This window comes from Mus caroli, chromosome 2 (genome assembly GCF_900094665.2).
Source record: "Mus caroli chromosome 2, CAROLI_EIJ_v1.1, whole genome shotgun sequence".
Classification (NCBI taxonomy): Eukaryota; Metazoa; Chordata; class Mammalia; order Rodentia; family Muridae; genus Mus; species Mus caroli.
In genome coordinates, this window is record NC_034571.1 from 17,694,739 (window position 1) to 17,712,073 (window position 17,335).

The window sequence follows — 17,335 nt, forward strand, 5'->3', positions numbered from 1 at the left end:
AAGCACTTGTTTGCATGATACCCTTTGAGGTCCTTGTAGAACCGAGTTTACTGATCAACTGCTTTTGAAAATTTTTGGAAGAAACACAATTTAGTCACAATGGTTTCTTTATACAATAACATGTATCCATTCACTAGCTTTGGGCATTTTTGGAAGCTAGCTAAGAGGCAGTACAGCATTACTTAGGCTGTATGTTAAGGTTGTCTGCAATCACACTGAGCAGAGCTAAAGACTAGCTTTGGTCAGCTTGACACACACTAGAGCTACATGGAAAGAGGGAAACTCAATGGAGGAATTATTGCCTCTACTTGACTGGCTAGTAGGCAAGTGTGTAGAACACTTTCTTGATTAATGATTGATGTGGGTTGGTCTAGTTCATTGAATAAGTAAGGTGCCATCCCTGAGAAGCTGGTTCTGGGCTATATAAGAAAGTACACTGAGCAAGTCCTAGATACCAAACCAATAAAACAGTGCTCCTCCATTGTCTCTGTTTCAGTTTGTGTCTCCAGGTTCCTGCTTTGGCTTCCCTCAATGATGGAATGTATAGTGTAAGATAAAATGAATCCTTTCTTTCCCCAGCTTGCTTTCTGTTCATGGTGTTGATCACAGCAACAGGGAAACAAATTCAAACACTAAGTTATTGTTAGAGCCACTTGGGGACAGAATTGGCCTCTGGTAATACTCTGCGTGTCTGTTGTGTGAATCCATCAAAAGTTATAATACGAATCTGTCAGGACAAAGGCTGAACTGTTATGAATGTGTATCAGCAACTTAGTGTTTACTTCAGAAAGAGAGCTCTGAACTTTATGAACTTCACACTTGGGATGTCCACCTGGAGCAATGCCAGATAGAACCAAACAGTTATTATTAAAAAGCTGATACATGGGGACTGGAGAGATGGCTTAGTGATTAAGAGCACTGACTACTCTTCAAGAAGTCCTGAGTTCAATACTCAGCAACCATATGGTGGCTCACAACCATCTGAATGGGTTCCAGTGCCCTCTTCTGGTGTGTCAGAAGACAGTGACAGTGTACTCACATACATAAGATATATAAATAAATCTTTAAAATAAAAGTTCTTACATGGGTTGGATATGAAGATCTGAAACCAGTTAGCAATAGTGGCTATAGGATAGAAATGTCAAAATACCAGAAAAGTGTGAGGACGCCAACTTACAGCACTTGGAGGTAGCTGTGACACATATAGATATTCCCGGAGACAGAATATTAGAACTGTCAAGGACAGATGGAATTTTTTTTTTCAGACAATGAGTAAGGGAACACACTGGCAGAGCACCAAGGGGCTTAGGGGAGTAGTGGTTGCTGTTTTCCAGTCTCTGGAGGTCACCACTAGACTTTTTCTGGTGGCCCGTGGAGCTTCCCAGATGTGGAAGAATAACATTTCCGCCCCTGAGACCTTGCTCTAGGGACTCAAGCACAGGTGTGCTGGGGCTGCAAACTGGCTTCTGAATGAGGGACTTTCTGTGTTTGCGTCTCTGCATTCCTTCCACCTGTCTGCTGTTCCTCAGAAAGAGAGCTTTTTCCCTCTCACCAAGTTCTCCCAAACTCCACCTCCCTCTTCGGAAGTCTGCAGCTCCTTCCCCAGGACTCAGTGGTTCTCCAGGCACCAAGGAGACCTAATGAAGATGAGTCAGCGCTGACTTCCCATCTGGTGGCCATACGGCTCATTTACCTCTGGTGTTTTTTCGCAAACCCAAAGTGTTTTGTGGCTGGATTGAAAGTCTGTGGCTGACTTTTTGGTGTCTGTATATGAACTTGAAATTAAGCGAGAACATTCTTAACCAGTAAGCTACTTATTTCTGAAGCCAATTTTCTCCAAGGAAAAGGAGCAGAATCGTAGCACCTGTGAGAATGGTGCTGAGCAAGCTGGGACATTTGTCCTGTCTTAGCACTAAGCTCCTGTTGGTGTTGCAAACAGCTGAAGAAAATCAGAACTCATTATTTCTAACAATTGTGACACATGTAAAAATGGATATTTTAGTTAAATTATGCTTTATAATGAGGCATTCATGGGAGAATACTAAAATGCATTAACCAATAATAGTCTAGTGGAAAACTTCATGATTCTGGTAATGAAAGGTATAAAGGGCTATAATTATTCCAGTCATAAATTTTATCCTGGCTTCCTCTCATCCCTTTGACCTGTTTCCCTCCACCATAATGTTTCTTCCTTTGTAATGTTTCCTGTCCTATTCTTTGTTTGTCTTCTACTGTGATAAACACCATGACCAAAAACAGTCTGGGGAGGAAAGAGTTAATTTTGCTCATATGTGGCAGATCGCAGTCCTGTCACTGAAGAAAGTCAAGGTCAAAAGCCTGCAGGTAGGAACTGGAGCAGAGGCCATTGGAGGTACACTGCTTACTGGCTTGCTTACGTGCTTTCTTCACACTGCTTTTTTGGACAACTCAGGCATACCCAGCCAGCAGTGGTACCATCCACACTGGGCTTGTCCCTCTCCCATCAAATCTTTGATCAAGAACCTGCCGCACAGGCTTGCCGACTACTCAGTCTGAGTCTATATAATGGAAGTGTTTTTTCAGATCCTTCTTCTCAGATGACCTAGGCTCGCATCCAATTGACAAAACAAAGAACAAAACAAAACAAAACAAAAAAATCAATCAGCACATATAATAGAATTTATTTTAACTATCATTTATTATCTGTCATGTATAGTATGTCAGAAACACATGGATATGTTTGTGTCTCCCCACAACACCATGAATAATACATTCATAAACAACATTGGTTTTGTTGGCAGCAGTTACCAACTGCTCTTGAATGAACCGTGTTAGCTGGTCAAAGCAAGTACAGGTTCTTTTATCCTAATCATGGCTATTAATACTAACTCCAATATTATATATTTTACATCACACTGTAAATACCCACCTATCTATCCCCTGTGAATTTATGCCACTTATAGAAGATCAGAGGAAGAGAAGCTTTTTTCTTCTCTTACCCCCTGCCTCGAGTTACCCTAGCTTCTCTGTCCTCCCAACACAGTATGAGAATTAGTAGTAGTAAGAAAGAGGTTGAAGCTTGTCTGGGATTCACTTAGAGAAGATACGTTTTGGAGGGTGTTATGTCAGAGTCAAATTTCTGCTAGGTCCACAACAGTACTGTGTGCTTTAGTCAACCTTCAGTTATATACAGCGTCTGTTTAATGCCAGGGGCCAGAGATGGTGAAGGTCGAGCAAAATCAGAACTTGCCACATTTGTCCTCCTGTGTTTCTGTTCTGAGCAAACCCAAGTTAAATCTGAACGGGTAGTGTGAGTAAGTTAAGGCACTCTTTACATTTGCCTGATTACTAGGGCAGAACACTTACAAATTCAAAGGCTCAGCTTATTTTTTTCTTTTCTTTCTTTTTTGTTTTTTCATTTTAGGGGTGTGATGAAAGTTGATATAAGCCTTCAGAAAGTGGACATTGACCAATGTTCGAGTGATGGCTGGTTTTCAGGAACTCACAAATGCCACCTTAACAACTCAGAGGTAAGAATACAAGGATAAGATCCAAGGAAAACAGAAGTGAAGGCTTGGATGCCTCTCACACTTGTTTTATTTGCGTGGGCGAATGACCATGTGCAAACTTCTGAGAAAAAAAAGAGTCTGTGCAGATCCCAGTTCTGTCAAATGAACTGAAGGGAGGTGGGGGCAGGGAAACAATTTTTGCAGAGGAACTGTTTCAGGGACTCTTAAGATGAGGCTACAAGTAAGGTTATGTCTGAAATGTGACTTTAATTAAAGGCTGAATTTATTCTCCAAAATGGGCTGGAAATATAAAACAGTCATGGAATGAGAGAACAGTCCCAGTGGGAACAAACAGATTAAGCGTCTTTTAATGGGTGGTGATGCTTATTGTCACATTTGTGGGATCTATTCAGACACATTGCCATCTGTTAAAAGGCTGTAGAGCAGGTGTGGCAGGGCAATTTAGAAAACAAGGAGAAAATTATACGCAGGAGCCTGGAGAGATACTGGTTACAGTGTGTGCTTTCCTCTCACTATCCCATTGCTTGCTCGGGTGGGATTCTGGTTAATAAGAAGCAGAGATCAGCCTTCTGCACAGGCCCTTTTTTTTTGTCCAGAAAAACACAATAACAATGACCCTTGTCACTTGCCTTTTGTGGTTTCAGAGGAGAAACACTGTGACATACTAAATATGTTCTCACTAATCTGTCTTTAAGGTCCAAAGATACTGTGAAAAAGAACACAGTTCCAGTTTGCTGATCTTAAACACTTGGGATGTCCCAATGTTGACTCCATACACTTGTAAGGAAAATTGGCTCAACTTGTTTTCAATAAGAGGGTGTTTCTACAAAGTCACAACCAACATCATTAATTTGAACTTTTTCTAGTTGTGAATGACAGTTGTGCACAGTACATATATATGGTTTCAAAGCAAGAACACTTAAGCCCGCAGGATGTTGCCATTAAGTACTTATTTTTGTCATTGTAATTATAGGTGTACAGGTATATGCATCTACAGATATGGATATATTCTCCTTGTATGTGCACCATGTGCACACCCAACAATTCCATGCTATTATAGATCACTCAGATACTCCCAAGATCACCACACTCCCAATAACCTTCCAAATTCTTCCACTCCCCTATCTGTCACATACACCTTTATCTACTCCCATGATTTTTCTCAGTGTCCCTCAAACCTCCCTCCCTGAGTACCCCAATACCTCTATCATTTCCAATGACTCTCTACCTATGGCACCTCAATCATGTTACTGTGATACTACTTCACCTCTTTGGTTCTTCACACATGTTCCCATACCTCTTCCACATCTGTATACCTTCATGTAGCCAACCCTCTGTAGCTCAATCCCATACCCTACTGGAACTGTAGGATGTGTTTGAACCTTTTTGCTTTCTTAGTTCACAAAAGATAAAATTCTCTTTCTATATTTATTCCTCCTACGGTTTGGGGTATTTTTTTGAGTGGGGGCCAGGGGGTGGGGGTGGGGGTTTACTTCCTTTTCGATTACTCTGGCAATTCCAAAAATATAAATTTGAATTGATGATTGATGATTGTCCTTAGTTTGGTTATTATCCCCATAGCAATTACATTTGCGCACTTGCATAGTCTTTAGCTAGCATGGATTATATTTTTCCTGCTGGGTGTCCCACCGCAGTTACTGGTCTAAGAGTGACCATTTCTATGCAGTCTTGTTTCAGGGGGGGGTGCTGCATTCAACAGTGTATCTAGAAGCAGAAAGATAGGCCATTTTTAGCTCATAATACTCTTTGTGTCGTTTTGGTTTCTTTATAGCATTCATTCTTTTAACTGGATGGTTGTATTACCAACAACTGTGTTTAGAAAACTGATTTGTTTTCATTGCTTCCTCAATATTAATTTTCTGAGTCTTGTGTACTTTTAACACTTTCAAATAAGTTATTTCAAGGAACTACTGTGTTTTATATCCTGGATGAACAAAGATTAGGTTGAAATATGTGGCTTTTAGAATTATATGTGGAAGTATTATATTTATTCAATTCATCGTGAAACTTTTTGAAAAGCATATTCTTTAGGACCATTGGCAATTCAATGAGTCATTTGTAAATGCTGTAGCAAGAACCTTAGCGGACAAACAATATCAAGAAGCTGAAATGAGGGGCTGAATAGAGGGCTCAGAGGTTAGAACACTGGCTGCTGAGCAAAGCCCCTGGATTCTGTTTTCAGCATACACAGAACAGCTCCTGTAACAGGTACCAAAGAGATTAGGGCCCAATTCTGGTCTCTGACAGTTCCAGACACACATCTGGTACACACACACACACACACACACACACACATACAGGCAAAAGACTTAAACTCAGAAACTTTTTTGAGAGAGAAAAAATAAAAAGACAGTGTATATTTTGTATTAGAATCTGGTTCTAAGCTCTGTGGCTTTTCCAGGTACTCAAGTTAAAAGAGATTTTGCTTATGACTGGTCCAGCTTGAGACCCATGCCATGAGAGACTAGATAACCTGGAGACCTAGGATAGAACCAAATACAACAGGAGAAAAAAGTCAATGAAATGACTCCTGAGAGGCTTCATCCAGCAACTGATGAAAACAGATGCGGAGACCCACAGCCACACATCATGTAGAGCTTGGGGAATCTTGTGGAAGGGTGGAAGGCAGGAGTAGGAGCCAGAGGGCTCAAGGACATTACAATAAATACTGCAGAATAACTTACAGAATCAACTACCCAGGGCTCATAGGGCCTCACAGAGACTGAACCAACAACTATCAAGCATGCATGGGACTGACTTAGTCCCTCTGCATGTATGTTACAGCTGTATAGCTCGGTCTTCTGTGTGACTCCTTACAGTGGGAGCAGTGACTGTCTTTGACTCTGTGTGTGCATTCGGTCAATGGTCCCCCTACTGGGTTGTCTCATTCAGCTTTAATAGGAGAGGAACTGACTAATCTTAACTGCAATTTGATATTCCATGTTTGGTTTATACCCATGAGAGGCCTGCCCTTTTCTGAAGGGAAATGGAGGAGAGGTGGATGGGACAGGTGGGGGAGGGGGAGAAAATGGGGGAAGGAGTTTACAAGGGAGGAGGGAGGTAAAAACATCATGGGAATATAATATATGAGAGAAGAATAGATTAAGGAAATTAAAGAAAAAGAAAGTAACGTGTTTTTGGTTCTGGGTTGGCCTCAGGATGTTCTTGGTGGGGTGGTGTATCTTACATAAGGGCTATTTGTCAAGAAACTAGTCTTGCTTCTCTGAGCTCCTCTAGGGGGTGCTGGTGTCTTCATGAGGCTGCAGTAGCTGCATATCATACCTGATGTCTAGACCTTAGGAAGCCCTTCCCGTTCCTTCTCTGCTGGTGTGAATTGGAGATAAGAACCTAGTTTTTCTTGAAGAGTTCACTTTTTTGGGAAAAAAAAAATCTCCTGCTTGGAGTTTTTTTTTTTTTTTCATCTGCTGTGGTGTTCTTTTGTCCTGATCTTGTGATTCTAACTCCAGGGTCACTGTATAAGCTGCCATTTACTGGAAAACAATAAGAGTCACATTTTTACTATGAAGATTTTATCTTTATGAATATGTATCATTAGAAACCAGGACACCAATCACAGCTTGGAGTAGGTTCTATATTTTGCTAATGTTTATTATTCTCCTCCTGTTAATAGCAGAGGGATTTATACATGGTCAAGTCTTAAGCAGGACAAACTACACTTTGTAATTTTCAGGGACTTTTCAACTCCTGAAACAAGATATCCATAGAGCAGGGTCGATGTTGGAAATGGCAGACACCCCAGAAGTACGGCTGAGTCCAGATAGCCAGGTCTGGAAGCAGCCTCACTCCAGGAACATAGCAAACAGGATTTAGGCCACCTCTGAGGATGGCGTGCACGGTGATTCTTCTTAACGGACCCAATCCCTTCAGACCACGCTTTCAGTATCAATTTAATTCTCAGCTGATTTTCCTACTGCTGCTATGAGCACACAACATATTCTGCTGTACAGAAATACAAAATGAGTTGACTTTCATTTTCAAAGTCTCCTTTTATGGATTTCTACTATAGCAATAAAGAAAAATTGAAAATGAAATTACTAAGACCATTGCTTTAAACTACTTGGTTATAGGGCTTTAATGAACATTAGGTGCCTCCTAAATTTTTAATATACAGAGTATACAATTTTTGTAATATTTACATATCTTTTTATAAACCAGGAAACATAATCAAGTTGGCATAAAGATGGAGTACTTAGATGAAATTGGTATTATTTTGGAAAAGTAATATCTGTAATGACAGTATTACAGTTAACTTGCAATGCTGTAAATTTAAAAAATATTTTTTTGTAGATTTTTTGATAGAGAATGTTATAACCAATTCTTTTTTTGTTTTGTTTTGTTTTTGGTTTTTTTGTTTTTGTTTTTGTTTTTTGAGACTGGGTTTCTCTGTGTAGTCCTGGCTGTCCTGGAACTCACTCTGTAGACTAGGCTGGCCTCGAACTCAGAAATCCGCCTGCCTCTGCCTCCCAAGTGCTGGGATTAAAGGCGTGTGCCACCACGACCGGCTGTTACAACCAATTCTTTGATAACATTATTAACTTTCCTTGGGAATGCTGTGATCCAAAGGTTTCTAGGGTCAGCTGGTTTTATAACCAGTTTTAACATCTGTCACAGTGACAAAAATACTTTGCAAGGATCTATTAATCCAAAGGGATGGAAACAGCTGTTGCCTCTTTTTGCTAAATCATGTTGCCTATTTTTCAGTTTTATTTATGAGTTTTTCAAAGGGTTATGCAAAAATACAGCCAGCAATTTTTTATCTTACCTAGAGTTAGTCTCTATAAGCTAATCTGACACCTGGGTGTTTAGTATTTTATAGGATTATATGTTTATATAATCTTTTATCTTCAAGTTTACATTGCAGGGCTCTGAACATTTGTAGATTTTGGCAACAAAATTCACATAACACTGGAAACATTTTGAAAAAGACATTTTCAGTTATTCTCACTTTGAGATACTTTTTCAGAATCGTTAAAATGTCACTTTGGGAGATGGAAAGATGTTTCAGCAGTTAGAATGCATACTGCTATTACAGAGGACCAAAGTTTGATTCCTAGCACCCATATTGAGGGGCTTACAGCTGTCTGTATGTTCACCTACAGGGGACTTGGTGCCCCCTGCACCTGCACTCATATGTGCTTATACTCTCATACAGATATACACATATGTGCACAATTTAAAAATTAAAAAAATATTAAAAATGTAATTTTAGGGCTGGGAAGATTGCATATACCCATATATGTAACATACTCACACACAAACACACACACACACACACACACACACACACACACACACACACACACACACATCATAGATAGCATCCCTCATGTCTCTCCATGTCAATGGACTGTCTTGTGTATGAGTGTGTCTGTAATTTCACATCATTCTAGTTAGAACATATGTTTTAAAATGTAAGAATGGGTATTATTTATGAGTATATGTATATGAAGTGTATGAGAAGAGGAATTTAAGCAGAGAATTAAAGATAGCCTTACTTGGCCCTTCTTTTGAAACTATTCCCTTGAGCATCATGGGGTTTCCAGCCCTCTCAGAGATCTTCAGCTTAGTTTCTGATTTAGTGAAAAATTTGGAAGCAGCTGTTTATTAGTTCTTCCGTGCACGACATTTATTTTCAGTGGAATTTTTAGAAATATTCTGAAATTGTACTGCCCATTGGGAGAGGCACTAGCCATATCTAGCTCCTAGTATTAGTTTATAATAACTAAAATTAAATAAAATGAAAAAATTCAGGTAAATGGCCTCTATAATCTTATTCAAGCATTTTATAGCTGCTTGTCATCAAGTGTCTACCATATTGGACACAGAGGAGGCCAGCTAATTCTAGAAGATAAACTAGCTCATAGTGCACAGGGGACACAGGCTTTGAAGGCTTGCAAATCTCTGAGTTCCTATGTGCAGTTGAATCAGTTACACTGCCTTCTGATTCACTGAGGGACATTAAGGACAATCTTGAACCGGATATCAGGTACTGAAATCTTCTCCTGGGCTACCATATTAACCCAGTGGAAACAAAGTGAGGCCAGAGCCAAGGAGGGCAGCTTGTGCTGGAACCCTGGACATCAGAAGTGCCAAGGCAAGAGGATTGTGAGTCTAGGACAAGGTTTTGTCTCAGAGAAAAAGAAAGACCCTTGCATGTGCTCATTCATGAGTTTATTTTATGCTAGAAACGGCAAGCGGTAAATTGGCCATCATCCAGATGGTTAAACAGTGCTCACACTGTGCCATGGCTTTCCTTTTCACTTTTGTTAGAGCAAAGTGTTCATTTAAAGGGAAGTAAAACTTCCTTATCAGAATGAAGTACAGTAATTGGGTCCTCCGAGGTCTGTTACAGGGTGCCAGGTGCTGAGCAGAAATCTGCAGACAGTTCTCTGTTGAAGGCTTCCCTTCATCTTCACACATTGCTTTTGTTCTCTTCTAGCGTAACTTCCAAAGTAAAAATGGTAACCCCTTTCTCAACTCTTCAGCCACTGTTAAGCTCTCTTTCCATTAGGTTAAATATCTTGTGGTTAAGTAAGACTGTCTTGCTTTATGGAGGAGCTGAATGAGGCCCAAGCCCAGCTAAGTGGATTTCCCTAATTTGTTTTCAGAGTTGTGAATCATTAACCTGCTTGGATTTCTTACATAATTTTTTTTTCTGCTAAAATTAGGAGATGCTGATTTTTTTTCTGGAGGTTTTGTTATGTTCTTGAGAGTTCCTAAACTAAGTTTTGATTTATACAAATTGATGAGATAAAACTTGGTTCTCAATTCCATGCTCCCAGCAACTGAAACAAGGGTGCACAGTGCCCTTTGCCTTCTTGTGGTCTGGGAGAATATGAATCTTTTGTGGGAATCTAAAAGACATCAAAGCTTTGTGGTTATCTAGACATCTCCTTCACAGGAACACTACATACCTTTTCTTATGTACCATTGTAAATTGTGGGTTGTGTTCTAGCTAAATGGCAGATTACTGCTTCTAATGCTGTCTCATGCAAGCCCCTTTACTTTAGTTTCCTCAGATTTAATTAGATATACTGGCTTTCTCTGTTTGGAATTTGCTGAACCCAGTTTCACTGGTAATTTAATAATCAACAATGTGTAAATTTGATTTTCTAAAGAGTACTTCTTTGATAGATTAACTCAAATGCATCTTGCACAGGTGTGTGTGTGTGTGTGTGTGTGTGTGTGTGTGTGTGATAGAGACTTGCTATGTGGTCCTGGCTAGCCTAGTACCCAGGCTAGGCTCAGGGTTGCAACAATTACCTACCCCCACCTCAGCTTCTAAGTGCTAGTGTTATAGGTGTTTGTTCCAAGTGTATTTCTTATCCCTAAACTAACATGGAGTAACAAAGATAATCATAATTTAAGTCAATCACTTCATTCTATGGAACTTGAAAATGCAATTGATGAAGTGCTAAGTGACTAACATACATATAGAATATTAACTTGGATACATGAAAAATAATCTTTATCATAAAAACCAAACTTCATACAGTTCCAAGAAGTAAAAGTATTTTGGCTACTAGATTGGCAAACAGTAGTCCCTGTCTGTACTCAATAAGCCAAGGACCAGGGATTGTGATTTCAAGACCAATATGGAACATAGTAAGACCTCATCTCACCAAATCAAACAGTCAAATTATTATACTGTGTGATGGGTTATACTTCAGAATTGGTATACATGTAGCTATGATTGAACTTTCTGGTAAGATGGTAAAACTACTATTATTAAAAGTACACATTTCTTGGTTTAAACTGGTTTTTCAAGCTGTGTTTGCCAAAGACAATCTTCTGAAACTGTTATGCACATCTGTGTGCCACAGAATTAATTACAGTAGGGTGCACTGAAAATCTGGAAAACAATTCACAATACAGAATTGGCCAAATAAGTTATGATGTATTAAAATATAATACCATATTGCTACTTGAAATGAACTTCATGCTTTACTCACTGGCAGATAGTGGTAATAGAAACAGGCTCTCCAGCATGATTTAACAATTTATGAGGACTCAGAGGTTACTGAGAACAGTCATGGTAGGAGGAAGTCTTTCTCAAATGTATTTACTAGGTAGGTAGGGGCTTGGTAAGATGCCAAACTGCCAACCCCTTTTATAATGAGTCTTTGGATAAAAACTTTGGAAATCAATGTAGGGTGATTTGTGTAAGCTGGCTCCCACAGTCTTACTGTAGGCTATTGCCTTATATGTGAAAAATGGCAACAGTAGGTCTCTGAACACATAAAGACCAAAAATTAATTGAAATCCAACATGGCATGAATTCCAGATGTTTCAGGCAAGGTTCTCTGTTGCAATCATGGCTGTCTTGCTACCTTGCTTCTGAGCACACAGAGGTCAGACCACCCACGTCCTCTCCAAGCGGAACCAGTACTCTGAACTGCTGAGCCCCTTCTCTGGCTTCAGAGTTTATGCTGTTATAGAAACTTAACATATAATTATGGAAAAATATTCTTTTATTATTTTCTCACTATCATATATGTATATCCCTGAGGATAATGTGTTAGAATGTTTGTTTTTTTTTTAAAAAACTATTGAGTTGCTGATTGGAATTTCATAAAAATGATGAAATGAATTTTTGCTTGGGATTAGGACAGACCTTCTTAATTTTATGGCCCTAAACATACTGCTGCCATTTTGTGCTGCATATTTATTTGGGGATGTTATCAGCATCGATAATTATGAAATCAAAGTTATTTATCGATTTTGAATAACTTTGAAGATACAGTATCGAAAATCTGGTAATATTTAATTCTTTATGTAAAAGCAAATAAGCAATACCTATCTCATTAACATGGAAATTGCTCTCATTTTTAGTAAATGCTAAAATTATCTGTAAATCCAAGAATTATTTTAAAAGAAAACTTAACGTTATTACTAACAATTACTTTAGGATTTATTATTAGTTTCTTCTTATTTCTGGACTGTCCAAAATGTTACAAAAATAAGAAGTTCACAAAACCTTATCCATGCGCAGTACATGGAAAGGTCCACAGACATCAATGCTGGGGATCTGTCCCAGACACTATCATGTAACCATTGGCTCTGCCATGGAGCTGCCATCTCTAGCCTCCTAGCCATGTTTCCCAGGCTAGTCTTCAACATATTATCCTTCTGAGTCAGCTTCCAAATGCTGGGATTGCAGATGTAAGCCACCATGCAGTTGCTGAGGCAAGGCACGTGGAGGACACATGATGATTGGAGAGTATAAATAGGACCTAATGGACATTGCAGGAGGCTGAGCTAGGCTTGCTTATATAGCTAGCTGTGCAATGCTTGTGGGTCTCTAGCCTTCGCTGATCTTCTCTTCCCTGAGTAAGGCACAGTGGAGAATTTCTCCTGTTGTTCCTGTTGGTACCTCCTGCTGACTGGACTGCTGGTATTTCCATGAAGTCTTTGCCAGTGGATTGAGCTGCTGCTGCTGATGTGTGAACTGAATTGCCAATTTCCAGACAACACAGACAGGAGTTGCTCCGAAGAACCCTTTTTTAAAAAATTTTTATTGGTTATTTTACTTATTTACATTTCAAATGTTATTCCCTTTCCTGGTTTCCCCTCCAAACCCCCCCTATCCAACCCCTCCCCCCTGCTTCTATGAGGGTGCTCCTGTTCTCATCCACCCACTCCCAGCTCACCACCCTAGCATTCCTCTATGCTGGAGCATCAAGCCTTCACGGGACCAAGGGCCTCCCTTTCCATTGATGCCAGATAAGGCCATCCTATGCTACATATGAGGCTGGAGCTATGGGTACCTGCTGTGTACTCTTTGGTTGGTGGTTTAGTCCCTAAGAGCTCTGAGAGGTCTGGATGGTTGATATTGTTGTCCTTCCTATGAGGTTACAAACCTCTTCAGCTCCTTCAGTCCTTCCCCTAACTCCTCCATTGGAAACCTGATATGGATGTCTCCTGAGAGGCTCAGCCAGAGCCCTATCAATGTAGAAGCAGATGCTTTCGGCCAACCATTGGACTGAGCACAGGGTCTTGAAAGAACCTTTTTAAACAACAGGTCCACTTCGCCCATATCCTTTCTTTACAACTATCTCCGTGGGATGTGGGCTAAAAGGAAGGTTAAAGTGTTTAAGAACCATCATTAAAAATAAGGTTTAAAAAAAATTAAAGATACATTTTTTTCCTCATCTTCCCTCTCCTCCTTTCTGATAACCTACCACGTCTGATTAGTGTTGCCCGTATGTGCACAGGTATAGGGCCATCCAATGGAGCATGGTATTCTTACTAGTGGCGACGCCAGGTTAATAGAAAAGACAAATGATTTTCCCTCTCTCAATGACTATTGATTGCCAATAGCTCCCAGTAACAGATGCAGCCTGGAGAGCTCCTCCCCCATGTTTGTTGGAAGCTTGATTGGCTTGATCTTGTACATGGAACCACAACCACTACCACAAGAGCTATGCTGCCTCTAGAAGACAGCACTTTACAAGACTTCTTTTCATCCTTCAGCTCTTACATCTTTTCAGCCTACTCTTATGTGAAGCTCTCTGAGACACTGTGGTAGTTGTGAGGCTGATAGAAACATCTCATTTAGGGTAAAGTACTCATAGTTCCTTATTATCAATTATGAGCCTCTAAATTGACAGACAGCAGGAGTTTCTTTCTGTATGTGCTACTCTTGGTTTTTAATGTATGATTGCCACTTGGAATTGTGGAACTGTCCAGTTTGAAACAGAACCCAAGGGGATTGTGAAAGCTTTGCATAATCGTCTGGACATCACCTGAGAGACCAGTATCCTGTGCAGAGATTTAGAATACAAATTAGGATGCAGTAACGCAATGTAAGTGAATATAGAGGCCCAGATCATCATGAGCAGGGATGCCAAGGTAAATAGTTATGAAAATATATAAGGAAATTTGGATTCCACTCTTGGAAATAAAATTGTAAAATACTGCTAGGCATCTCTGAGGCTTAAAAGTCCTGACAAGGCCGAGTTTAGTGGATAAAGATCTACACACACGCCAATGGACATGGACTCAGAGTGCCAGACTCCTTTAACCTTTTCAGTTTGGTGAGGAAGCAGTGGAGGAAATTTAAAGTTAGTGAACAGATTCAGGATATGCAACTACATTTATAGTAGAACCAATTGGGAGGGGTAAACCTACCTATTAAACCCTTGCTTTGTCATACTCTGCAGCAGAAAAATTGCTAGTTGTCTAAATCGAGACATGAGACGCAATCTGAGTATACAGCAAGTGCTTGAGGGTGACTTCTGGGGGTTAAATATAACTGCATCATTAGCTCATGTGGGGAAAAAAATCCCATTATGATGGCAAATCAGATCTGATCTGGCACTCCCTTCACTACACTTACATAAAACATGGTGGAAACTTGTCAAAGCTCTCAGTGAGGAACCAGGCTACTGATGTTCAGCAGTCCCCTTTGGAGCACAGGGAAAAACCGTGTTGCTTAGCTACAGTCTTTGACGGATTCAGAAAGCTTCAACTGACTGTGTTATACAAGAGTTAAACTCCATTCCTTGACATCCATCCTTTCCTTAAGACCAAGTCTTATCTACCATCACCCTCCTCATCTCAGTACTATGGCCATTGTTATTTCTGCTGTCTTTACTAGGTGGCTCATATGTGTTAATTTAAGATTATCACCGTCTTTATCTCCCCACAGTTTATACATTGGAGAGAGAATGAGTAGGTAGATGATACTGTTAGTGGTACATGGAGTCTTGAGATGATGTCACAGTGCTTTTGCCCTGAAAGCAATGTGTAAATAGTTTTTTTTTTTCATTTGAAGTCATTGCACTTTCCCACATGTGATGAGCGTATTTACATTTTGTGTTACTGTTGTACAAAATGTACAAGATCACAACAAACTGTATCACACTTATTATATATGTATTTTTGTATCTCACAATGTAGACTCACATGTGTATGGAGAGATGGGTAAGTCAGTAAATTTAATCAATGAAACTGGATTGAAAGGCCTTTGAAAATATAAGGATTAGGAGAGAAAAAAAAACAGAGAACTGTTAGTAGAGAAAATGTACAACTATTTCACACATTGCAGGAAAGTATGTAAAGAAAGAAAGAATGAATGCCTAGTCTCCTTGATAGGGGAGAAGTTTTCCTAGGCTCCTAAGACTGAGAAAGACTTTGAAAAGGCTTTGCCTCCTGGACAGAGCATCTTCACCTTGCTAACATGTAGATATCCATTTTATTTCTTTAGTTCTTCAGGAAAGAGAGCTGTCCTCAGCCACGTTCTTATCTTGTTGTAATTATTATAATGAACTGAAGTTGCGACCCAGTCTTGATTATGTAATTATTTCAGGAGAGTGTACTATTGGCTTGTCAGTACAATCTCTGCTTTATGCATAAGAAAGCAGTTTTTTCTCTGCTAGTATGTACAATCCCATGATGAGTCAGGCTGAAGAGTCAGGATTTTTTTTTAATTAAAAAAATTATTTATTTTATTTATTTTTTATTAGATATTTTCTTTATATACATTTCAAATGCTATCCCGAAAGTTCCTTATACCCTCCCTCTTCCCTGCTCCCCTACCCACCCACTCCTACTTCTTGGCCCTGGCATATAAAGTTTGCAATACCAAGGGGCCTCTCTTCCTAGTGATGGCCGACTAGGCCATCTTCTGCTACATATGCAGCTAGAGACACGAGCTCTGGGGGGTACTGGTTAGTTCATATTGTTCCACCTATACGGTTGCAGATCCCTTCAGCTCCTTGGGTGCTTTCTCTTGCTTCTCCATTGGGGGCCCTGTGTCCCATCCTATAGATGACTGTGAGCATCCACTTCTGTATTTGTGAGGCCCTGGCATAGCCTCATACGAGACAGCTATAACAGGGTCCCTTCAGCAAAATCTTTCTGGCATATGCAATAGTGTCTGGGTTTGGTGGCTGATTATGGGATGGATGCCCAGGTGGGACAGTCTCTGGATAGTCCATCCTTTTGTCTTAGCTCCAAACTTTGTCTCTGTAACTCCTTCCGTGGGTATTTTGTTCCCTTGAAGAGTCAGTTTTGTATTTCTATGTGTATTGATTGAGTCACAGGCTTGGCTCCGTCAATATTCTAGTTCTGTTGAAGCCCACAGTTCAGAGATAACTCATAGGACTCCTGGAAGACGTTAGACCCAGTCAAGGAAATCTGTGAAGGTAAAAACATTTTCATGACAATTCAAAGCCATTGCTTCACTTTTGAACTGTCTTCAGGGTAAAGAGAGCTTCAGAAAGCTGTGTTGCAGAGGCAGATTGAACAGAGATGTTTTGGAGTAAGGCAAACACCAAAGATAATTTCAGGAATGTAAAATAAAGATATTCTAGGTATTTTTGAAAATATAATTCTTTATAACTACACTATTTACCATGTTAAAATCTATTGCTTTTGAATGAACTAATACACATTTTGGAAATTTCTCAGTGTTCCTGTTTAAGATGACCAATATCTGTACTGATTGACTTCATGGCATTTTGATGTAAAACATGACATATGGGAAGTGGGAACTTCAATTGATAAAATGCCTCCATAATATTGGTCTGAAGGCAATTTTCTGGGGGTATTTTCTTGATGTCCAGGAGGAATATTTTCTGGGATTTCTGGGGTATTTTCTGGAAGGATCTAGCTCACTGTGAGTGGTGCCATACCTGGGCTGTTTTTTTGTTTGTTTGTTTGTTTGTTTTGTTTTGTTTTTTGGGTTTTTTTTTTTTTTTTTTTTTTTTTTTGGTTGTATAAGAAGGCAGACTGAGAAAACCATGGGAGCAAGCCAGTAAGCACCACTTCTCCATGGCTTC

The 17,335-nt window shown here is 39.7% G+C and overlaps 1 protein-coding gene across 1 annotated transcript in view; it reads left to right on the forward strand.

Moving 5' to 3' along the window:
- Window positions 1-17,335, forward strand: part of Gpr158 (G protein-coupled receptor 158) — a 391,739-nt gene that overhangs the window by 23,246 nt on the left and 351,158 nt on the right. The window contains exon 2 of the mRNA XM_021152640.2: window positions 3,404-3,509. Coding sequence (XP_021008299.1) covers window positions 3,404-3,509 — 106 coding nt within the window. The remainder of the gene's footprint in view (window positions 1-3,403; window positions 3,510-17,335) is intronic.